The sequence below is a fragment of the Crotalus tigris genome, unplaced genomic scaffold, assembly GCF_016545835.1.
Source record: "Crotalus tigris isolate CLP2741 ecotype Arizona unplaced genomic scaffold, ASM1654583v1 scf7180000017933.3771270, whole genome shotgun sequence".
NCBI lineage: Eukaryota > Metazoa > Chordata > Lepidosauria > Squamata > Viperidae > Crotalus > Crotalus tigris.
Window position 1 is genome coordinate 2,235 of NW_024096726.1, and position 24,651 is coordinate 26,885.

The 24,651-nt window shown below is 40.6% G+C and overlaps 1 protein-coding gene across 1 annotated transcript; it reads left to right on the top strand.

Moving 5' to 3' along the window:
* The first annotated feature begins 226 nt into the window (after positions 1-226).
* TBX22 (T-box transcription factor 22) lies at positions 227-11,770 on the top strand. The gene is made up of 6 exons (XM_039344541.1): positions 227-509; positions 2,054-2,228; positions 4,304-4,468; positions 4,574-4,638; positions 6,493-6,578; positions 10,341-11,770. The coding sequence occupies exons 1-6, from the start codon at positions 412-414 to the stop codon at positions 10,952-10,954; spliced, it is 1,203 nt and encodes a 400-aa protein (XP_039200475.1). The 5' UTR covers positions 227-411; the 3' UTR covers positions 10,955-11,770.
* Positions 11,771-24,651: the final 12,881 nt, after the last annotated feature.

Consider the following 24,651-nt stretch of genomic DNA (forward strand, 5'->3'; position numbering starts at 1 on the left):
AGTAGGAAACGAGGCAGGAAGAGTACTGAACACAACCAATTGATTTATAAGTATGCCAAAAAAAGTCCTTTCTGTTCAACCAGAAATTCTTCCAAGTAACAACCTCACCAGATTGCAGCTTATAATTATTCCCGTTGACAAACTGCAGTGAACTTTTAAGAATTTGGTTCTCCTAATAATGAAAATGCGTAATTCTACAGCCAAGCAATTTACATTGATCTATCTTTTCTTTTTTCTTGTATTCCCCCCCACCTCAAATGCATAGTACAGATTAATACTCTGGGTGTGGTATAAATGCTTTGGGGTTGGGGGAAAAAAACCCAACAGCTTGTTTGAAAGTTGCAGAAAGATGTGAGGCTGGCAAGTGAAATGTTACAGTAAGGTAACACAAATTTTCTTTCATGCAGGAGAATGTTTCCTTCGGTCAGAGTTAAAGTAAAAGGTCTGGATCCAGTGAAACAATATTATATTGCTATAGACGTGGTCCCAGTGGACTCGAAAAGATACAGGTAAAAAAGTTTTGATTTTTTTTCCAAAGGACATAAACTTATGGATTTTTTAAAAAACTTATATTCTAAGCCAAACTGTCTCTTTCTTTCTTTCTTTCTTTCTTTCTTTCTTTCTTTCTTTCTTTCTTTCTTTCTTTCTTTCTTTCTTTCTTTTTCTTTCTTTCTTTCTTCTTTCTTTCCCTCTTTCTTTCTTTCTTTCCTTCCTTCCTCTTAATGAATGAATGAAAATTTATGGAAGGTTTTAGATTTAAATCAGTTTAGCTATGCCGGGTTCATCTGGGAAAGATTTGGGAATGGATCTGCCTGTCCCTTTTGGAGATATTAGATTTGGAGAACAGTTCTCCCCTTTAGTGGCCTATGAAAAGGAAGATTCTCCCTGCCCAGGTCAACAAGACCTTCAGTGAGATCCTGTTAGAACCCATTTCCCCGGGAGCAAAGCAGCAGGCAAACAACTCACAAAATTCACAACTCATAAGATTTGCTTTGGAGCTCCTTCTTCCGCTTCTGAACCTCTGCAGTTTAAGCCCATCTTCACCCTCACGTCTCCTCCTAGTTGATTTGGTTGTTGAATATACAATTTATAAAACCAGGTCCCCCTTTTCAGTATCTTTTCTACACACTGGCAAAATACACAGGCAGTTACTTGTAAGTAACTGCCACACAGAGCTGGAATCTGAAACAATCATTTCCAGTTTGAACTTGATCGGGATTCTTCCCCGGGTCTTACCCGCTCTGAACAGAGTGAAAAGCAAAGCAGTTATCAAATAATGAGGATGGTCTGTTTTCCTGCTCTTCTTATTGTTCCCTGGGAGGGAGGGAGGGAGGGAGGAGGCCTTTGATCACAAACACCAGTTGGCCGAGAAATGGAAAAAGTCCCTGCAACTTTGGAAACTTTGAAGAGTTCGGGCTACAAAGTTCTCCCAACTTTCCAAAATGCACAATTCTTTCTCTTTCTTTTTCTCCAGCCTAGCCCCCCCCACCCTCACTTCCACGTGCCCAAAGGAAGAAGGGAGGAAAGAGAGCAAAAGGCCTCTTTCTGGAGCTTTGACCACACAAAACTCTCTTCCCACTGAATTTGGGACTGAGATAGAGCCGTGAGCTTAGCAGAGCTAAAAGTGAAAAGGGGAGAAACGGCAATAACCCCGCAAAAGTTTTTACAAGCAACACTTAAGTTGATCAAACCCTGGGAATAAGAAATATAGAATGCAAAAAAAAAAAAAGATTAGTTAAGTGGACTGTGAATGATTAGCCTAACCTCCAATGCAGAAATAATGCTGATTGCTGTTATTCAGTGGAGAGCAGAATACAGTGAATTGATTTCCCAAGCTAATTGGAGGTCCTTGGCTCAAGACCTAGTGCTTTAGTTTCCCATATGTTAAGCTGTAATGTGACTGATGTAATTTTTGGCATAGTCTATGACATGAATCCTAATGTTCTGGCTTTTAAGCTGCAATTCATGGCTTAATAGTGGTTGTTGTAAAATCAGCCAATTGTGTCTTATTCAACCAAAACAGTGATGCTCTGCCCCTTGTTCCGTTTGGCAGGTATGTCTATCACAGCTCGCAGTGGATGGTGGCTGGAAACACGGACCATTCGTGCATCACACCCCGGCTTTATATGCACCCGGATTCCCCCTGTTCAGGAGAGACATGGATGAGGCAGATCATCAGCTTCGACCGGGTGAAGCTAACCAACAATGAGATGGACGACAAAGGGCATGTAGGTGTGGATTTGAGGCTACTATTTTCCAGGAATGGAATAGGAGGGAAAAATGTAGGGCCAGCTCTGTCATTAGCTAGAGCAAGATGGCTGCCTTGGAGACTTAATAGAAGAGGAAGGAAGGAAGGAAGGAAGGAAGGAAGGAAGGAAGGAAGGAAGGAAGGAAGGAAGGAAGGAAGGAAGGAAGGAAGGAAGGAAGGAGAAAGAAAAGAAGGAAGGAAGGAAGGAGGGAGGGGGAAAGAAAATAAGAGAAAGAAGAAAGAAAGAAAGGAGGAAGGGAGGGAGGAAGGAGAAAGGAAAGAAAGAAGGAAGGAAGGAATTAGCCACAAAATTCAGATGACCACAAAGGGGCAGCAAAGGGGCAGCATTTTTGGCTGCCATCTAGTGGCAAACTGGATTTTTGCAATCCAGATTTGATCTTAGCCTTGAAAGTAGATTTTGCGTGTGAGGAAAATAGAGAAAATCAATGTTGATTTTTATGTCAGATAAAAAGAGATTGTGAGGATGAGATTTTTGCTACCGATGCTCGGACAGCAGTATTTTGGTCTCTCCCCAAAGCAGGAAAATCTTTGATGTACCCCAGGTGAGGCAAGATGGGTGGGAAACAAGCAAGCAAGCAAGCAAGCAAGCTTAAGTTTGGCCTAATCATTATTAGCTGCACTGAAAGTTCAAGCAGAGTGTATTATTCTATGTCACCCTTCAGTTTTCCAAATAAACCTTTGGAAGGGATTTTTTTTTCATGAAGAAGGGGAGTGATCCTTTTAGAGCTGCCAACAACAATCTTGGGTCTATTTGGGGGTCTTCTAGTCCAACCTCCTGCTCAAATAGGAAACCCTGTACTTCTAGTCCAACCTCCTGCTCAAATAGGAAACCCTGTACTATTTCAGACAATTGGTTGTCCAGTCTCCTCTTAAAAACTTCCAGTGTTGGAGCATTCACCACTTCTGGAGGCAGGTTGTTCCACTGGTTAATTGTTCTAACTGTCAGGAAGTTTCTCCTTAGTTCTAGGTTGCTTCTCTCCTTGATTAGTTTCCATCAGTTGCTTCTTGTCCTGCCTTCAGGCACTTTGGAGCAAGGCTTTTCAACCAGTGGTATAGGTACCACCTGTGGTACATTGGCACCTGGCAGGTGGTACACGACCATCCTAGAAAAGTGGTAGCGGGGGAGGGGAATGAGCTGAACCGGTGGCAGCACCGCACAAGCCTGAGCGAGAGATGGCTGGAGCTACAGGGCTGTCAGGGCTCAGCGGAAGCACCAGGATCAGCGCCAGGATCCAGCTGGAGCTCAGCGCTGATCCTGGCGCTTCTGCTGAGCCCAGAAGACGCGCCGATCAGCTGGAATGTTGCAGCCTCTCCAGGGTCTTGTGATTTACATTCAGATGCTTAGCAACTGATTCATATTTATGAGGGTCACATTGTCCCAGGGTCATGTGAAGTGACCAAAACCTGCTGCAACCACCCAGCAGATGGGGGGAATAAAAACCAAACACCACCCCACCCCACCCCCGCTGCCAATCCTCAACAGAAATGCTCACAACAATGAAAACCTCGGACAGGAGGAAGAGCACCGCTGGGTGGGCAGGCAGGTGTCTTGCTCGGCTGTGGCTGGGGGGGCACTTTTTTCAGTGCCCCCCCAGGTAGTACTGATTTATTTTTTTCCTTTTTTTTTTAGTCATCAAGTTTTTGACACCTTGATAGGCGACTGGTGGTACTCGGATGTTGCCATATCCTAAAAGTGGTACAGTGGGTGAAAAGGTTGTAATGCCCTGCTTTGGAGAATAGCTTGACCCCCTCTTCTTTGTGGCAGCCCCTCAAAAATAGAAACACTGCTACCTTGTCCCCCCTAGTCTTTTTTTTCACTAGACTATAATCCAATTCCTGCATATTTGTATTTTTATATATATGTATATTTTAGCCTCCAGTCCCCTAATCATCTTTGTTTGCTCTTAAGGAAAATTTAATTTTTAAGTAAACCAAGCTCAAGGTAGAACTCTCAACTCTTAAATCTCAAAATTTAAGAATGATAATAGTCACTTTTCCTGATTGTTTTTCCTCTTCTTTCTCTGTGGACTGCAGATAATTTTGCAATCAATGCACAAATACAAGCCCAGAGTCCACATTATCATCCAGGATTCCCGGTTTGATCTCTCCCAGACCCCATCTTTGCCTGCAGCTGGTGTTCAGACGTTCTCTTTCAAAGAAACCGAATTTACGACGGTCACCGCTTATCAAAACCAGCAGGTAAATTAACCTGCCCAAGGTACAAGCAGAGTTTTGTGGGCAGATTGGTGAGAATTATGATACTCACAGTTCTTCCTTTGTTGTTTGTCTGCCAAACATCCATAGATAACAAAACTGAAGATTGACCGGAATCCCTTTGCTAAAGGATTTCGAGATCCTGGAAGAAACAGGTAAAAAAAAAGTGCAATTATTTGACCGACTGAGCTATGGATGGTTTAAAGACTTTTAAATGGATAAACAATAGATGCTTTGGTTTACTAATTGCCTACATTATGAAAAAAAAAATACAAATAGGTCATCATTAATGACAATTGCCTGTAGCTTTTCAGTTTCCTCATGATAGTTTGAAGGCACTATTAGAAGCGAATATTTGTAGCTCAGGATTGAAAAGAAGGGTGCTTGGTGTTCTCTAAGCTTGGTGGTTTTCTCGCAGACGTTTCATGACCAAGCTAGGTAACACCATCAGTGCTAGTTTGCTGTCAAGATGGTACTTGTCTACAGTACATTTTCCTGGGACTACCTGCTGGATTGTTTCTAGGAAAAGATGCATTGCAGTTGTGTCCTGACTTTGAAGACACCTGCTATTTTTTTAGTTCAGGAAATACATTTTGGAAATTGGATCTGAACCACAACACAGTTGGCCTCATTGAACATGAGTAAAAAAACAGTACCGTACTTTCCGGCGTATAAGACGACTTTCGAAAGCGTTGAAATCGGCGCTGAAGTCGGGGGTCATCTTATACGCCGAGTCGTCTTATATGCCAGAAATAATGGTAGTTTCCGGCATATAAGACGACTTTCTAGGCATGCAACTCGGCATCGAAGTTGGGGGTCATCTTATACGCCAGGTTGCCTTATACGCCAGAAAATACGGTAGTTATTAGGTTAAAAAGCTATGGTGGCACTGTGGTTAGAATTGCAGGCAAACTCTGCCCACTGGCAGCAGTTCGATCCAGACCGACTCAAGGTTGACTCATCCTTTCATCCTTCCAAGGTCGGTAAAATGAAGACCCAGATTGTTGGGGGTAATAGGCTGACTTTGTAAACCGCTTAAAGAGGAGTGTAAAAGCACTGTGAAGCAGTATCTAAGTCTAAGCGCTATTGCTGAAAAAAGATGTCAAATTAGGGTTATCTGTGATCATAATAAAGCTTACTTGGATTTGATATTGTCGTGCAATGCGTAAGTAGGAGTGCATGCAACTATTCCTGTATAAAAGTATATTGTAATAGACTCCCCTGTGCATAACAATCACTCTCTTTTTGGAAGGGAATATCCCTCCCAGATTTCTCTTTTAACACCTGAGCGGAATTCCTGTGAAGGAGTTTAGGGCTTGGATTTCTACCTCTTCCAGGTAGAGATTGGCCACAATGGGGGGATGGATACAGGTGAAACCATAAAAAGAAGCCATCTGTGTTAAGATCGAACAGCCCTCTCTCAACAGAGGGGGAGGGATAATACGACACCACCTTTCTCCTGTTTACAACACAGTCTTTTCAGCAGTTCCAAGAAGGTTCCACACCCATTTGCACTATTCAGGTGTCCCTTCCATGTGGCCTCAACAACTCTCAGGAAGAGTACTAACGACCAGATGGTTGCAAGGAATATAAATCTTTCCATTCTCCACCATTCAGTCAGAACTGAGGAAGCTTCTTGGATGAGAAGCGAAACATCTTCAAGGAAAACTCAAGAAAGTTCAGTTGCCTTTAAAAAAAAAAGGCACCTTTAGGACAATCCAGAGAATTGTATTTAAAAAATGCCTCTTCTGGGTTTCTGGATTCTCCAGGAAACATTTTCAGGAGATCATAGTTGACTGGCAGAGAAGCAGGGAAGAAGGCACAGATATCATGGCTTTGAAGCTGTATAGGAATGTGTACCTTCTTAATTCACTTTGTCCCAAAAATGTGGTTAAATCCACCCTTGTGCTTATTCTCATGAATGGGGCGCTAGACTTCTGCTCCAATAGCTTTTCCAGTGGCCTTGTTCCATGGGGATGCAAGTCTAATTTCCAACTATCATGTTGCAGAGGAGTTTTGGATGGACTTTTGGAATCCTATCCGTGGAGACCATCGCTGACCTTAGATTTTAAGCATTTTGGGACAGAGCAACCAAGTGAGTATTGAATCTTCAGCAGTCTTTCCTTTCTTTTCTCCCACATTTCCATGTGCATCTTTCAAAGAATGCAGGTTACTGCGTCAGCCTAAAGGGCGTCTTTTTAAAGTGTTTGTGGAGTTTGGCTACCAAAGGGTAGTTTCTTTTTCATCAATGTGGCCAAGAGGGAATGGGTAAAACTTTGGACCCTGAAGCAGGTTTCCCCTTTGCAAATGCTACAATCTTTGCCTTATTCTGAGCTGGCCTGATTAATCAAAAGGGATTACTTGTTCCGCTTTTAAGACTTGTGTTTTTTAATTGATCGATGTAATCGCTCAAAGCTAGCAGCCTGGAGAAATACCAGGGCTTATATTTTAAGAGAGACATTTATATGCAGAACATTCATATTACATTAACTGTCAGCACCTTCCCTCTCCTTCTCCTTTCCTTTTTCTTCCCTCCGAAGGATGGTTGAGATAAAAATGTAGAAATCTGTGGGGTTGTAGTTAGCAATCCCATACAGGCTAAGGTGTTTCAGATTAAGACTGGATAGATCCACTTCCAAGTCCTTTGCAAGGAAGGTTGTTTGTAGGGCACACAGAGTCCCTGAGAGGGAATGGGCAGCCATATAAATCCAATGAATGAATGAACGAATGAACGAACGAACAAATGAATGAATGGATAGATGAATAAATAAAATCCTCTTGAGCCAGTTTCCATTTTTTACTCTAACCGACCTCAGTGCAGTGATGTGTAAGAAAGACAATATAGGGGCTATCTTGTGTTCTTGGAGGAAAAGACAGGATTTGGATGCAAATTAAATACTATAATATTGTATCAAAATAGGATGGCAGCATAAGGGTGCATGCATAATGGGACATTCTCAAAATGGTTGGACGTGGGATCAAGCATGCCTATCAGAAGGGCAGATGGTATGAACTTCAGCCAGGAAACAATACAAGAAAGAGATCCATAGGGTTCCAAATTTGTCAGAAGATCAGCCTTTGTGTTCATTTGGTCCACCACTGCCATCTAGATGAAGAATGATTTTCATATGGACCACAGACCCTGGATGGTTGATGGAACCATACGTGTGCCTGGACCAGTATTTCTTTTACTTGCAGCTTGGCTCTCTATTGGTGGACCAGATGTTCAGCAGATGTGGTCCTCTTTTGCCAAAGTAGGCAAAGATTTGTGTGGCATTGGCAATGCCAACCCTGTGAGTCAAACATGGTGTTTCTTCCAGATGCACTTGGACTGTTGAGACCAGATGTGTACAACTGCATTTACTTTCAAGAATAATATTCTCTGTGGGGCAGAATCAAAAATAGGAAGACGAGCAGAAATCTCTTAGCAAAAACTCAGTCCAAATTCACTTGCAGAGTAATGATGTCTATATCTTTCCACAAAGGAAGCAGAGTTAGACTTAGAGAGAGGGAGAGAGGGAGAGAGGGAGAGAGGGAGAGAGGAAGAGAGGGAGAGAAAGAAAGAAAGAAAAAAGAGAAAGAAAGAAAGAAAGAAAGAAAGAAAGAAAGAAAGAAAGAAAGAAAGAAAGAAAGAAAGAAAATGAGCTCTAGGGAAGTTAAGGAATTCTAAGATGAAATCTGCTGAGAGAGAGATAGAGAGAGAGAGAGAGAGAGAGAGAGAGAGAAAGAAAGAAAGAAAGAAAGAAAGAAAGAAAGAAAGAAAGAAAGAAAGAATATGAACTCTAGGGAAGTTAAGGAATTCTAAGATGAAATCTGCTGAAAGATAGATAGATAGATAGATAGATAGATAGATAGATAGATAGATAGATAGATAGATAGATAGATAGATAGATAGGAAAGAAAGAAAGAAAGAAAGAAAGAAAGAAAGAAAGAAAGAAAGAAAGAAAGAAAGAAAGAAAATGAGCTCTAGGGAAGTTAAGGAATTCTAAGATGAAATCTGCTGAGAGAGAGAGAGAGAGAAAGAAGAAAGGAAAGAAAGAAAGAAAGAAAGAAAGAAAGAAAGAAAGAAAGAAAGAAAGAAAGAAAGAAAGAAAGGGAAAGGGAGGGGAAAGGGAAGGAAAGGAAAGGTCCACACAGACCTGTAAAATCTTGAAAACAAGCCAGTTTTACTTTGGCACCTAAATCTCCAAGCCCCAACAAAGCTTCCTTTCCTGTTTCTCCCTCTTGTCTTATTTCCGCAACAATATTGTGGGTCCACCGAAAGCACTCTCTCAGGTTGTTATCCCACACATCTGGTGAAGTGAATTGAGAAATCCCAAAACACATGTGACACAAAAGGTACTACAGGACTCTGTTTGCTTTATGGCAATCCACAACTGTACAGCCTGTTTAAACAATCACTGTCAAAAATAATACAAATGTTGGATTTGAGTTTGCTGTTTCACACAGTAATAGAAAAATATAATTTAACGTTGCCAGCAAACAATTTACATACTTTTTTTTTCTTAAAATGACCCTTGAGGAGAGTTTGTCCAAAGGAAAAATGGGAAATCAGCGAAAATCTATTCAGTTTGTGAAATATTTGCTCAAGTTTTCTTTTTCTTTTCTTTTTATTTTTGGCAGCGGGGAGGCATAGAGAGAACAGCTAGTTTATGATTGTTATCAGGCTGTTCTAATGCAGCCAACATGATCAAAATGGTCTTGAGAGCCACACTCAAACATTGGCAAAGAATGACAGCTAATATATAGGTTCAGAACAAGTACATGTAGTCCTCACTTAATGACGGATCACTTAGCAGCCACTCAGTTACAACCGCTCCCCCAAAAGACCCAAGTTCGAATGATGGCACCCCGCCCCATGGCCACATTTCAAGTGCCTGGTAACTGGTTCACTTTTGTAGCCAGTATCTATCTGCCTCTTTACTCTCTCTCTCCCTCTCTCTCTCTCTCTCTCTCTCTTTCTCTCTCTATATCTCTATCTCTATCTCTATCTATCATGACTCTGTCTCTATCCATCTGTCTGTCTATCTATCTATCTATCTATCTGTCTATCTCTATCTCTCTATCACTATGTTTCTGTCTGTCTGTCTGTCTGTCTGTATCTATCTATCTATCTATCTATCTATCTATCTATCTATCTATCTATCATCTAGCTAGCTAGCTAGCTATCTGTTTAATTTCTATAGCCACCCATCTCAGCCAGCAACTCTGGACGGTTACAATGCTCCATTCTGACATGACACGATTTATGATGATTTTTACCAAAAATCACATTTTTAGCTGGTTTCCAGCAAAAAAAAAAAAAAAAAAGCTTAAAGGAATGCATTGACTTGATTAATAATTGCCGGCTTCAGTTTACAACCGAGCTGTTGGCTTAATGACTACCGTAAAACAGTTTGCAAAATCGTGTGGATCACATGGCTGCTTGACTTACGACTATCATGACTTAACGATGGAAATTCCAGAGTCCGTTACAGTCTATCTGCATACACTACAGTAGGTCTATAATATTTACTGTCCCTGTTTCAGTTCTGAGGGAAATTACTTTTTTTTTTTTTTTTGAAGCTAGTATATTTGTTTGAAGACCAGGACAGCAACCTGGCCTGAACAGGAAATGTTTATAAGCTTTTTGGTTGACCAGCTTGGATGAGTGGAATGACTTCAATGTCTGGGAATACTTTGCCATCTAAAGAAAAGGGACCTTCCAAGGGGACCATGATTGCAGCCATCTCAAGTTCTCCCTCGTCGTTACCAACGTTTCTAACTTTGATGATCCTGAGTATTATGAAAGGTGGAGAACAAAATTCTCTTGGGTTTGTTATCACTTCATAATGTCATTTTATTTGCTTTATCCTAGGTGGAAGTTCCGGCTCTTCTCCTGCAACGCCCTCTGGGGGGACCCCATCACCTCTCAGCTCTCTCCTTTCTTCTGCGGGTTCTCCTCCCACCCTTCACCTCTCCGCAACCAATCTTGGCATGCCCTGCCCAGATTCTTACCTGCACCACCTTGGTCTACCCATCTGCTACAAGATTTGCCCTACCAACCTTTTAAGACAGCCGTCCCTAATGTTCCCAAGCCACCACAAGTTGGGAAGTGCCCCCGGTCCTCACTTTCTGCCCCACTTCATGGTGGAGGTGCCCACTTTGTCGTCTCTGAGCATTGGCGATGTCAGAAGTGGCAAAGCAGAAGATCTAGAGGGAGTGGTGTCCCAAGGGCCCAGTTCTGCTGGCCAGATGTTGTATGGCTTGCATGCATCTGGAAATATTTTCCCATCCGCGCCCGTTGCCCGAGAAACTTTAAACTGTGCCTTGCACCCTCCTTACGGGCTCTACAGTTATAACTTTTCAATGCCTTCTAGGTTAATGAATTCACTGAACCACTTCAAACTGAGCAGTGGCATGCCACCACTGCTCCAGGACAGCAGGTGTAACCATTCCGCCTGGACATCCACGGTAAATCACTGCCTCTAAAAAGACTTCTAACCTCTCCAAAGCAGGGTTATGTCAGGCCACGAACAATACCTGGATCTCATCCTTCACTGAACACGAATGGACTACAAGGTTTGGAACACTGCAAAACACAAGGAGATAGATCAAATGGCTTCCTGAAATTTTCTTCCTGTTTATTGACAGGGAAACTATGTACACACCTTAGTGGGTGGGGGAATAAGTTGGGGAATAAGGAAGATGAATTTGACAGAGGTTTGCAAGTTCCCTTACCAGGATGACGGGAGTGAAACATATTTAAGGTCCACAACAGGTAGATAATATTCAGAAGTGGCTCAGACAGACATCTCCTGAATTCAGCAAACTATAAAAAGTTGGAGGAGGAAGTACAACACAAGACTGTTACCAGCCCTGCTATGCAAACCAGAATGAGAAATTATTTTTGGGAGGGAGGAACCTTAACCAAACTCTAAGCAAGCTGTGTCACTGACTGTCTTGAGAACATCTGATAAAGAGATCAAAAGCACTATGAACCAGTTAGCATCAGAGATGTTCTTCTGTGTGTAGGAAAGAGAGGGTCACAACTGCTAATTTATTTGGTTGCTTTCATGGGCCTGGCTAAAAAGGAAAGCTGTTCTTTGAATATTTGCACTTTGCAGCAGAATTTAAATATCGTGTCATGATTGAAATGTAATGTGATCCCAATGTTCATGAGATTTTTGTATCTTTCGTCTGAGAATTATTTTGAGACTATCACTTAATCCTCAAGTTGGTTTCATGGCTCTTTTGAAGAGCTCATGCGACTCATTCTTTTCTTCAATGGTTCCCTGAGTAAAGGACTTCATTATCTTATCTTCTTCCATATGAACTGCTTATTGTCTACTTCAAAGTGTCCTGCAGCATTGAATTATTGTTATTATGATTAATTACTGCAAGGAGTCATCTGCGTATGGTTAGGACTATTTCTGAATGTTCTTTCCTCGTGTTATATATGATACATGACCTTCTTCTATATAAATTAAAGAAATCTATTGTGTATTTGGAAAAAAAAAGTCTAGATCAGAAAACTTTTCTGATCCTTTGTTTGTACTTGGGAGACTACGCAAGCAGTCAACAATGGTCCTGACATGCCTAAAGTTGGTCCCCGGGAAAACAAAGCTACAGTATGAGCTTTTTTTGGTTGTTGAAAATATTTACTTGAAAACTTCCATTTTCCTGGACTTTCTCTTTACTCTATCCATCTATTATTCTCAGATTTTATAAATAGATTTTACAGATGTTTGAATATACCTGAGGATTGCAAAGTGGTAAAAGGTAACGTAATGAGAATGTTTGTGTTGCATTTCCCTGCGCTGCCATTTTTGCAGCTCTCCTTGCTTCCTGGCCCCAGGAGGTGGTGGATGGGAATATCAAGACCTTCTCTTAGAACTTGATTGAAATGCAGGAAGCCCAGGAGACTGCAGAGTCATGGGACAAAGACCGGGCAATGAAAGATACACTTTCTGAGGAAGGTAATGTGAGAAGCTGTGCAAGTGCACTGATCCAAGTTTCGGTCTCCTGAAAGTAGAAGTCAAAAGCAATTTGTTTTCCATCAGATTAAAGGATAATTCTACTTACAAAAAGAAGAAAATGCCCTAAGCATGCTCCAGTATGGAACAGAGGTTCAAGCCTAGGTGTGAAAAAAGAAGTACAGCTGAATAGAATGAAAATATGGTAATACCATTGCCTTGTGAAGGAGAGGAAAGTTAGAAGGAAGGAAAGAAGGGAGGGAGGGAAGGGAAGGGAAAGAAAAGGAAAGGAAAGGAAAGGAAAGGAAAGGAAAGGATGGAGGGGAAGGGAGGAAGGAAGGATAAGATAAGGTAAGGCAAGTTAAGGCAAGATAAAGTAAGACAAGACAGGATAAGAAAAGAAAAGATGAGATGAGAAAAGAAGAGATGAGATGAGGTAAGAAAAGAAAATATAAGATAAGATAAAGCAAGGTAAGACAAGATAAGACGGGATAAGATAAGATAAGATAAGATAAGATAAGATAAGATAAGATAAGATAAGATAAGATGAGATGAGATGAGATGAGATGAGATGAGATGAGATGAGATGAGATGAGATGAGATGAGAAGAGATGAGGTAAGAAAAGATGAGATGAGAAAAGAAGAGATGAGATGAGGTAAGAAAAGAAGAGATGAGATGAGGTAAGAAAAGAAAAGATAAGATAACCTTTACTGTCATTTTTTACTGTGAGCATACTGACCCACATTAAAAATGAAATTTTATTGCCTGCTCTCAAAAAAAGTATATATCCACCCATGCCCATACACAACATAAATGCTATATACCTATATATATACCGTACTTACACACACACACACACACACACACACACACACACACACACTACTGTTCATTTTGAATACATAGTGGAAAGAGGAAACCTGAGGAGTTCACAAGGTTGATATTATATGGTACAAAGCTGTTACAGAATGTAGTTATTCTGCTTTGGATACTGCAAAGCCTCCTTCCAGACGGTAACTAGGAAAACAGATCATGAAAAAGGATGTGTAGTATCTCAGACAGTCCCGTGGAAAGAAGGAAAGGAAAGGAAAGGAAAGGAAAGGAAAGGAAAGGTGGAATGGCCAGGTATGATTGAAAAGTCCATCTTGGGCATCTTGCCTTTATCACTCTCAATCCTGGAGCATCACTAGGAGCAGGATACAAATGGCCTTCTGAAATTTTCCATCAAATTTATAAGGAGATAAGTTCAGTAGATGATTTCCTAAAATTTACCCCCAGAGAGTAAAAGTTCTTTATCAGTTTTTCTCAGTATTGACAAAAAACACTATTTTAAAAAAGGCCTTGAAAGGAGTCCCTTTCTGATGTCTTCTCTTGGGATTGAAGACATCTTCCAGGGATTTATCTTGGTCTGCAACTCTTCACTTCATGCAGATCATAGTGTTATCACTGACAGTTTTGGAGATCACAGACTAAATATTTCTAACATTTCCGTGGCTATCTATATCTTTTATCAGAATCTTATATAGAACTTCCTCCTCCTGTTTTTCCCTATGACAACTTAGTGACGTAGGGGAGAGAGAGAGAGAGAGAGAGAGAGAGAGAGAGAGAGAGAGAGAGAGAGAGAGAGAGAGAGAGAGACCAGCTGGCTGAGTAGGAAGAAGCTGAGTAGGCATCAATGGTTAAAGATGCTGAACTTGTCAGCTGGAAAGTTGACAGCCCAGGTTTGAGATCCAAGCACCACGCAATGGGTGAGCTCCCGTTCCTGCTCAGCTCCTGCCCACCTAGCAGTTTGAAAGCATGCAAATAGATAAATAGGTACCCCTTCAATGGAAAAGTAACAACGTTCTATACATCTTTGGTGTATAGCCATGCTGGATACATGATCATGGAAAGTGTCTTTGGACAATGCTGGCTCCCTCAGCCAAGAAACAGAGATTGAGCACCATGCCCTAGAGTTGGACATGATTGGACAAGAAGACCTTTATCTTTACCTAGGAATTAGAACTTGACGTCTCCAGGACTGCTCTACCACCATAACTCCAATACTATGTGGGCTGTGGTTATATCTTTCAAGAGTCATTAAAACGCGGGTATTCTGAATCCTGTAGGATGTTCCCAAGATATTGCATTAATTTAAGGCATTTATTCATGTTTTTGTAAACCTCACAGCGTGACATTATATGTAAGAGGTAATTACATTGTCTTCACATACCTCTCCAGACAATTTATATTCACTTGGTCGACCCCATGCTGTGCACCATCAGAATAATTTACAAAAGCTAAAAAAAACACTATCTGAGTAGCTATATGAAATTGTTTCTTCTACTAGTCCTAGTGGACAAACACTTAGATATGAGCCAGCAGTCTGCTGCAGCTGCCAAAAAAGCCAACACAGTGCTGGGCTGCATTAACAGAGGGATAGAATCAAGATCACGTGAAGTATTAATACCACTCTACAATGCCTTGGTAAGGCCACACTTGGAATACTGCATCCAGTTTTGGTCACCATGATTTAAAAAAGATGTTGAGACTCTAGAAAGAGTACAGAGAAGAGCAACAAAGATGATTAGGGGACTGGAGGCTAAAACATATAAGGAACGGTTGCTAGAATTGGGTATGTCTAGTTTAACGAAGAGAAGGACAAGGGGGAACATGATAGCAGTATTCCAATATCTCAGGGGCTGCCATAAAGAAGAGGGAATCAAGCTACTTTCCAAAGCACCTGAAGGCAGGACAAGAAGCAATGGGTGGAAACTAATCAAGGAGAGAAGCAACCTAGAACTAAAGAGAAACTTCCTGACAGTGAGAACAATTAATCAGCGGAACAACCTGCCTCCAGAAGCAGTGAATGCTCCAACACCGGAAGTTTTTAAGAAGAGACTGGACAGCCATTTGTCCGAAATGGTATAGGGTTTCCTATCTGAGCAAGGGGTTGGACTAGATGACCTCCAAGGTCCCTTCCAACATTATTATTATTATTATTATTATTATTATTATTATTGAAAGCAGAACCTGACATCTATAGAAACAATAGTCCTTGACTTACAACAGTTCATTTAGCAACAGTTCAAAGTTACAATGGCACTGAAAAAAAGTGATTTATGACTACTTTTCACACTTACGACCATTGCAGTTTCCCCCTGGTTACGTGATACAAATTGAGATGCCAGGCAACTGGCTCGTGTTGTGTCCTGGGGTCACGTGATTCCCTTTTGTGACCTTCTAACAACAATAAATTCAGGCTCAGTTGTGGTCACTAGTTGTAGTGAAATTATAGATTAAGCTTTTTTCTTCTTGTTATATTCAATAAATTTCATTTCTACATCCCTGTCCTCAGAGCACAGGGTGCAACTAGCATGACTGAAGAATGCCCAGTTGGTCTACATTACAGATGTACATTTGAAACCTGGTTTCTTACTTAATTTCCTATCTCTGAACTGGGATTTTCTGCCAGAAAAATGTTTTCCTCCTATCTTAAGTTATACACTCAAATGAAATTGTTTCCTGAATCACTCCATTTTTTTTTTTAGAATCCTTGAGGACTAGAAGCCTGTACATTTTCAAATCACTGTATCTGGCTCCCCCCTCCATTTTCTGTACCTGTGTGAGTGTAACAAAATTAAAACAATACATAATAGCACCGTTGTACAAACGGTAAGATCATAAGCCAGTCTGACTGTCCACTCTATTTTCTTCTCCAACCTCCAACCGAATCACCTTCAATTTATCTGCAGAATTCTGCATTACCATTTCTTAGAAAGGTATACCACTTAATAAATATTTTAACTTTTGCCCAGAATACATCAATCTTAAGAGAGCTTTTCTTTTCTTTTCTTTTCTTTTTTTTAAAAAACCTTCCCTCCCAATCCTGTCTGCCTTGGAATGTCTGCTTACATTTACAGAAGCGGGTGAATGGATTTGACAGTATTTAAAGTACTGTGATTTTACGACCTCTTTGAAATGCATTACGTTTTGATCCTCCACGAGTCCAAATTAAATCATGAGCTGGTATCCAAGTTCAGTTTCCCAGCTGCCTGCCCCAGAATGCTGTCGTGTTTACGGTACAAATTTAAAAGAAACTGAATGCATGCTTGTAATTGTGGTGGTTTTACTTTGATATGTATTCCTCCGTAGATTCTCTTCCAGTTAGGCCTGCAATTAGATGATAATTTGCATTGGAATTATATAAACAGACCTGGATTGGATGGCAATACAAAACAGGCCAAAAAGGTACATGTATTCCTTGAAACCTGTCCAATATTAAAGCTATTTACATGTGTGGTTCACATGCCACCACGCCATGCTGTTCCAATAAAAGGAGAAAGCCGGTATTATTTTATCCCCAGGTTTCAAATGTACATGTTTACAAATTTGTCCAGCACACTAATACGTAAACAGATATCATTGGAAGCAGATGCGTACGCGTACAATATTGATCTGTTCCTTTTGTTATCACAAAGATATGGATGTAAACTCTTACAGAAACACATGCTGCGTCTCTGGCTTGCATACGGCAATTGATGATGTTGATGGAACATATTATAGTACTAGCTATTTTTTTTAAAAAAAATTAGATTATCCTGCCTTTATTATTTTTATAATTAATTCAAGGTGGTGAATATATAATAAAATAGTAATAAAGTTGGAAGGGACCTTGGAGTCATCTAGTCCAACCCCCTGCTCGGGCAGGAAACCCTACACCATTTCGGACAAATGGCTGTCCAGTCTCTTCTTAAAAACTTCCAGTGTTGGAGCATTCACCGCTTCTGGAGGCAGGTTGTTCCGCTGATTAATTGTTCTCACTGTCAGGAAGTTTCTCCTTAGTTCTAGGTTGCTTCTCTCCTTGGTCAGTTTCCATCTATTGCTTCTTGTCCTGTCTTTAGGCGCTTTGGAGAATAGCTTGACTCCCTCTTCTTTGGGGCAGCCCCTGAGATATTGGAAGACTGCTATCATGCCCCCCCCCTCGTCCTTCTCTTCGTTAAACTAGACATACCCAATTCTAGCAACCGTTCCTTATATGTTTTAGCCTCCAGTCCCCTAATCTAGTACGCTTTCCTCTTCCTATTTTCTCCAGAACCACAACCTTGTGAGGTGGGTTGGGCTGAGAAAGAATGGCTGTCCCAAAGTCATCCAGCTAGCTTTCATGGCCAAGGCAGAACTAGAACTCCCAGTCTCCTAGTTTCCAATCTGATAGCAATCTAAGAATCTAATAATACAATAATATTGTACTTTTGAGAAAATTATGACTGATAAGAGTGATCTGAACACTGAGGGGAAACTAAGCTTCAATAAGAATCTTGAAAACAGGACATATAATGACTTAATAAGATGACTTTTATAAATACAATGGAAACAGGCTGATTAGAAAACAGGTTATATATTGATGTTATTATTATATGCATAAATACTAAAAATGTTTATATTCAACTTGGTATGTACTGAAAATGTTAAGAATTATATTTGTTTAACATAGACAAAAGGAGAATATTACTGGAAGAAGAGAGGGTCAAGAAACGTATTATCAACCAACTTATTGATTAATTGTAGAAATTAATTATTATTGTTTTAAATATATGAACCCAGACAGCACTCTGTTCACGAAGCACTAAAGATTGTTATTGTCAAAAACTAATAAAATATATTTTTAAAAAATAATAATATTGTACTTGTTTTTCCAATAGCGGTGATTTTATATCACAAGTCCATTCGTGTTTATTTGAAGTCGTTCCCATTGCAGCCAATATATTTATTCCCTACCAAATGTGTTTTGGAGTGCAATCTGTCAAACCCTAAATGACTTGAAACTCAAAAAGCTAAAACAGAGTCTGGTGTTGCTGGAGTTGATGGAGGTGTCTAGATGGAAAGGGAATAGACTAGTGGTGGGATGAGAGCTGGCTGCAGAAATTCTTCTGTTCTCTACCAGTTCTCCATCTGAATTCTTTGTCCACAAAACTGGGGGTGAATTTTGAAAAGCCACAGTGTCCAGCTAAGAGCTAAAGTACTGATGTAGTATTGATGATATAACCTGGAATAAGGCAATGCCTATGCCAGTCTCGCAAAGGGTACAGCATAGCCAATGGGTACAGCATCTCCTCTGCACGCAAGGAATGCTGGATTGAAACTTCAGCCTCTCCATTTGGTTCAGTTCTGGCCTACAAAATCCAGAAACCGCCAGATGGCAGCAAAGAGAGATGTGTGTGTGTGTGTGTGTGTGTGTGTGTGTGTGTGTGTGTGTGTGGTGTTTTCCTCACTGCCTTCTAATGGTCAATTTCATTTCTGCAAATCAAATCGGGTAGACTCGCTCATCCTGAAACCTTGGAGGGCTTCTGTCCATTAGCACGAACAATGCTGTGTAAATAAATTAAAGCTATACGTGCCATTTCCTGGACTCCTTTGAAAGTACAGAAGACACCCACAAAATTAGATGCCGTCACTGAAAAGAGGAGACATCTATTCTTTCTTGATGATGATGAATTGGAATAACAAAAAAAACAAAACCATTTGACACTTTCAAAAGAGCCATTTGCCACAAACAAAAGTTGAGCCAAATGTAATTTCAGGGTTTTTACCCAATATGAAATGAACACACACTTCTGTGGATGGCAACACTGAAGATGCTAAGGAACATCTCTTAAAGTTTACTCCATCAACTCCTTTCTACAGCCATCCTTTCTTCTCTTTCCAGGGTTCAGGAAGGCAAGACCTCCTTCACGCGCCTAGGCACACAGGTACAGAAACACAAAATGATGGTGAGTAGTCTTGCAAGAATTTCGGGATTTGTAGAAGTGCAGATGGATACACGTCACTGCTCTTTTCTTTTACTAAAATGGGAATGCTAAGAAAACCTTCCCGTCAGTCCTTTGTAGACAGGCTAAATATAGCCATTGGGAAAACAGCCACAAATGTCCTCTGTTGTCCATTCGACAAATGTTCCAAAGGTCTTTGCATTGAATGGCTTTACCAGTTAAGTTTCGGTTGTTCTTCCTCGTGTTTTGATTCCAATCTCGTCTTCAAGTGAGCCGTGATCCCCGCAACAATTTCCTTGTCTGTTTAACCCAACAGCTGTGAGCACTTAGCAACTAATCAGTTCAATTTGATTCACCTGTATGAGTGATCTTTGACAGATCCATCTGCTTTAAGTCAAAACTGTGCATAAGACAGATCTCAGATCCAAAATATTTCTTCATGGTAAATGCAATGAATAAAGGAAGTTTCTCTCCATTCTTTCACTCTTGCAGGATGTAGAACATTTGTAGGACTTTAAGCTAATTCCTGCCATTTTTACTGTAAACATAAACATTATGAAGTCAAGAATGTTAATGCTTCTTTCTTTTTCCTTCCTTCCTTCCTTCCTTCCTTCCTTCCTTCCTTCCTTCCTTCCTTCCTTCCTTCCTTCCTTCCTTCCTTCCTTCCTTCCTTCCCTTCCACCCTCCTTTCTTCCTGTCCTCCCTCCCTTCATCCCCTTCCTTCCTTCCTTCCTTCCTCCTTCCCTTTTTCCCTTCCTTCCTTCCTTCCTTCCTTCCATCCTTCCTTCCTTGGCAGCAGATCTGGGAGATCCCAGATCTTTAGGCTCCTAACCAGGAAGATCTCAGGGACTGCCACAAAGAAGAGGGAGTCAAGCTATTCTCCAAAGCGCCTGAAGGCAGGACAAGAAGCAACGGGTGGAAACTAATCAAGGAGAGAAGCAACCTAGAACTAAGGAGAAACTTCCTGACAGTTAGAACAATTAACAGTGGAACAAGAAGCAACCTGCCTCCAGAAGCGGTGAATGCTCCAACACTGGAGGTTTTCAAGAAGAGACTGGACAGCCATTTGTCCAAAATGGTATAGGGTTTCCTGCCTGAGCAGGGGGTTGGACTTGATGACCTCCAAGGTCCCTTCCAACTTTATCATTATTATTATTATATCTCTATAAGCCCCCTCAATGACAGAGGGGCTGTCAGTCTGGAGACAACAGAGAGGAAAATCTGGTCCCGCGCGGTTATGGGGGTTCATCACCCAAATTAAATTACTTGGAAATATTCCACCCATCTCCCCATCCTCCCAGACGCCAGGAATAGAAGACTTTGAACCGTAATGATTCATTTTCTAATCACAGGAAACCCTTTGGGGGCACCTGCTACTTTTTAGAACAGAGTTGGAAAGTGCAGATGGATTTGGCAGGTGAAGAGACAAAAAAATAATTTTGAGTAATAACCAGCTTAAAATCCAAAAGGACCCTCTTCCACATTATGAGAGGAAAGCTCCACTTCCAGCTCCACTTCCAGTAATTGTAGCTGGTCAAACAGCCTTAAGGGTTTCTAATTTGACAGCCATATGCCAGCAATAGACACCTGTCCCCATGGCTGACTTTGTTAGGTCGGCCTGAACAACAGGCACCTGTATGCATTTTTCTAAAACACTTTCCTAAGAGAGAGAGTCAGTCTGGGCTTTATTAAGCTGCTTTGAATTCTCTTTAATTTTCTTTCTTTCTTTAAGCTATTGGCTGCAGCAATTACACAAAGCTCTGTTTTATTGAATTCAATAAGCAAGGTACATAAATCTTTTTTTTGGACCCCTTTAGAGTGAATCAAAAGACATCGTTAGGGCAGCCCTGAAAAAGACTTCAAGGACTCAACGCTAGTGTTACTATTTGGTCCTATTTCCCCCCCCCTTTTTTTGGAGGATATTTCATATTTTTAAAGTAACAGAATAAAATCTTAGGTCTACTGAAGTTTTCGACTTGCAGTCCTGCACCTGATGCTGTCTAGTAAAGTTGGACTACAAAGCCCATCCTCTGCGGCCTGTATTACCCTTAGAATTAATGTCAGTAAAAAGCTACTGAGTGACACCTTGTAGAGGAGATGGGTGGCATAATAATAAATTAAAAAATATATAAAATCATCGTTTTTCATTAATCTCCAGTCATGTATTTAATCATTTCTCCCTTTTTGCCACACGAAAATTACATCTAATTTTGCTGCTATCTGGAAACCGTTTCTGAATTTTGGGGCTCGAGATAGGAAAAAAATGTTTGTCGCTACGTTGTTGTAGATGTTCAGTTATATCCAAGATTATTTTCACGTTATCTTTTAGTTGTCTTCTGGGTAGAAAAAACACACTGATCTTCGCGTATGTAGTCTCGTAAAACTTGTTTTAAGTTCTTTCGGCTAAAATGGACGTAAAGAGTTTAAAATCATTATTAAGAAGGAAAATTGGTCTGTAGTTTTTCACAGGAGTGAAGATATTAAAGAGATGGAGGCATTTTTCCATGAATCTGGCGTAGAGTTTTCCTGTAAAACAGTTCAGTAAGTTCTTCATCCGAAGAAATAACTGATCTTCAAAAATTGTATAGAATCCACTTGATAAACCATCAATGGTTGGCTTTCACTTTTACTTTGGGATTTACTGATTAGACAGTTTTTTATTGTTGAAATAGAAATGGCTAGTGTATATTGAGTATGCAAAGTAAAAATGTTGAGGCTGTAACATTATGATTATTCTACTGCACTAAAAGTAGAAGAATGATTTTCCCCCCTTCATTCTATACATCTCTCTTCTCCTTTTCCATTTTCCCAATATTTTCATTTGTATTTTATACTCTAATAAGCTTAATAAAAATATATGGGGAAAAAAAGAAAATAAAATTGGACTATGATAATAATGTTGGCACACTCAAAGCCTTTGAGGGTCACCCATCCCCCTAAGGCCGTGGTGGCTAACCTATGGCACGGGTGCCACAGGTGGTACGCAGAGCCCTCTCTGTGGGCACGCGCACCGTCGCCCCACTCCTAGGCCTTCATCTGGGTTTTATAAAACCTTTTCGCTTTAGGCTTCTGCCGCCATGTGCAAAAAAAAAGGTCCAATCAATCAATCAATCAATTTCAACTTCTCGCGGGAAAAAAAAGATATTGCAAAGTTGGTATTGATTGAACATTTTAGTCCCACCCAGTCTGCAGTTACCACGGCAGCCACACCCACCCAATGGGCCATGCCCACCCAACTGACCACACACAACCAATGGGCCACACCTGCCCAATGGGCCATGCCCGCCCAGTACCCAACGATACATAAGTGGGTTTTGGGTTGGAGTTTGAGCACTCGGTCTCTAAAAGGTTCACCCACACTGCCCTAGGGCTTCAAATACCGCATCGCTGAATTTAGAAGGATTTTTCATCTTTTGATGAGTAAATTTAATTGTTGGAACGGAACTCTTGATTCTGATTTGCAGAACAGTTAACCAGGTGCATTAAAGGCAAGGCAACTGCATCTGCACAGGTTAACATGGTAAATTTTAACCTTGAATTATTTTGTTGTTTGGGTTTGCAGCTTGGCATGCTATACTGACCCAGCTTGCGCAGTTAATTTGTATTTTTAGCTCATTGTGCACGTTCAGAAAAATGTTTACTGGTAGTTCTTGACTTACAACCATAACTGAGCTCAAAATTTACGTTGCTAAGGGAGACAATTATTAAGTGAGTTTTGCCCCATTTTACAACCTTTCTTGCAACAGTTATTAAGTGAATCCCTGCAGTTGTTAAGTTAGTAACCTGGTTGTTAAGTGAATCTGGCTTCCCTTTGATTTAGCTTGTCAACAGGTCGCAAAAGGTGTTCACGTGACCCCGGGACGCTGCGACCGTCATAAATATGAGTCAGTTGCCAAGCATCTGGATTTTGATCATATGACCATGGGGATGTTGCAACGCTCATAAGTGGGGGAAATGGTCACGTCACTTTTTTCAGTGCCGTTGTAACTTCAAACGGTCACTAAATGAACTGTTGTAAGTCAAGGATTACTAGTACTGGACTCTTTTGTGTATTGGGCAAATATGTGCAAAACATTAGATGAAGAGTCCGCACATCAGCTAGTCTTAATATGCATCAGCTTTCCTCCATGACATTTATTTCAAAGTTCTGTAATAATTGCAACACTCATTATCTCAGTTTGCACTCTCAGCCTTAAATTCGGTTTAACAAATTGCAAGTGCTGGTTTTACATAACATACTGTGTCCCTCCTCCCAATCAGTCATTAACCGGTTTAGTGTGATGGTCTGGTTTACGTAATATGAGCTGTGGCCATGCTAGCCCAATATGGTTAATATTGTTACTGAATGTTCCCGATTTCACATAATACATTGAATCACAAGCTGGCCTTTGTTGGTTTAATACAAAAGGACATACCTCAAAAGAAAAGAAAATTTTGCAGTGCAATATAAGGTATTGAAATAGGAGCAGAGAGATGTATTTCATGGGCTACTATCTATATATCGTGGTATCTTGGTATTCAACTCATCAAATATTCAACTTATCAAATACTCAATGCATTTTGACGTGAAAATTTTGTCCCGCTATTCATCGTTTGTTCGGTACGCACAAGCTAGAACTTGTTGGTGTTGGTTGCCTTGTGACTCACTACATTATTCCTTATGGGAAAAATTTGGTACTCATAGTTCTTGATACTCATCACACCTCCCGGAACCAATTAACAATGAGTACCAAGGTACCACTGTATGTATGTGTGCTTGTTTGTGTGTGTATTCACATACAGACAGATGCACACAGATACACAACATCCCAAATGTGTGTGTGTATACATACACATATACACAGACATTTGGGAAGTTGTACAAAGTCAATTGCTAGAGTTTCATTGACCAAGTGAAACAAATGGTATAGTGACAGCCAACCAGTATTGATCAAGTAAGACAGTCCTAATGGGTTCCTTTCCAGACTTATCCTTCCCCAAATACATTGGCTCTGTGCCCCAGAATTTCCAAATGCCACAGCTCAAAGTATTTGATCATCAATAACAATCACCTTTTATATAACTTAGAAGTGTTACTTTATACTGTAGGTAGAACAGATTTAATTGCATCTGAATCAAACTTTATAGTCCACGTTTTGGCAAGTTTTGAATGGAAAACAATATTCCTTGACTCCAGATGCTTGACAGCCTAATTCTGTAGGTTACATTAAACGTACAGGCCACAGCTGTAGCCAATAAGGACCCTGTCTTTATGATTCTTCTGTGACATGGATTCAAAATGAACTGGAAATGTTTACGCCATAAAAGACGTGCAGCATATAAAAGAGATAACACAAGCTTTCTTCTCCAAACAGAGGGTGTCTTGTCCAACCGATATGACCTGCCATAACCCCGTTCAAATTATTTCCCAGTTGCTGGAATCATTGTTTGTTGTTATGAGCAACCCAGGTGTGTACGTATATATGT

What these genes read in the sequence shown, in the direction of transcription:
- TBX22 (XM_039344541.1), top strand. Translation starts at nt 412, where the DNA reads ATGTTTCCTTCGGTCAGAGTTAAAGTAAAAGGTCTGGATCCAGTGAAA. An exon ending in CCGCTTATCAAAACCAGCAG is followed by an intron (nt 4,469 to 4,573) that starts GTAAATTAACCT and finishes AAACATCCATAG; the next exon opens with ATAACAAAACTGAAGATTGA. An exon ending in CGAGATCCTGGAAGAAACAG is followed by an intron (nt 4,639 to 6,492) that starts GTAAAAAAAAAG and finishes ATCATGTTGCAG; the next exon opens with AGGAGTTTTGGATGGACTTT.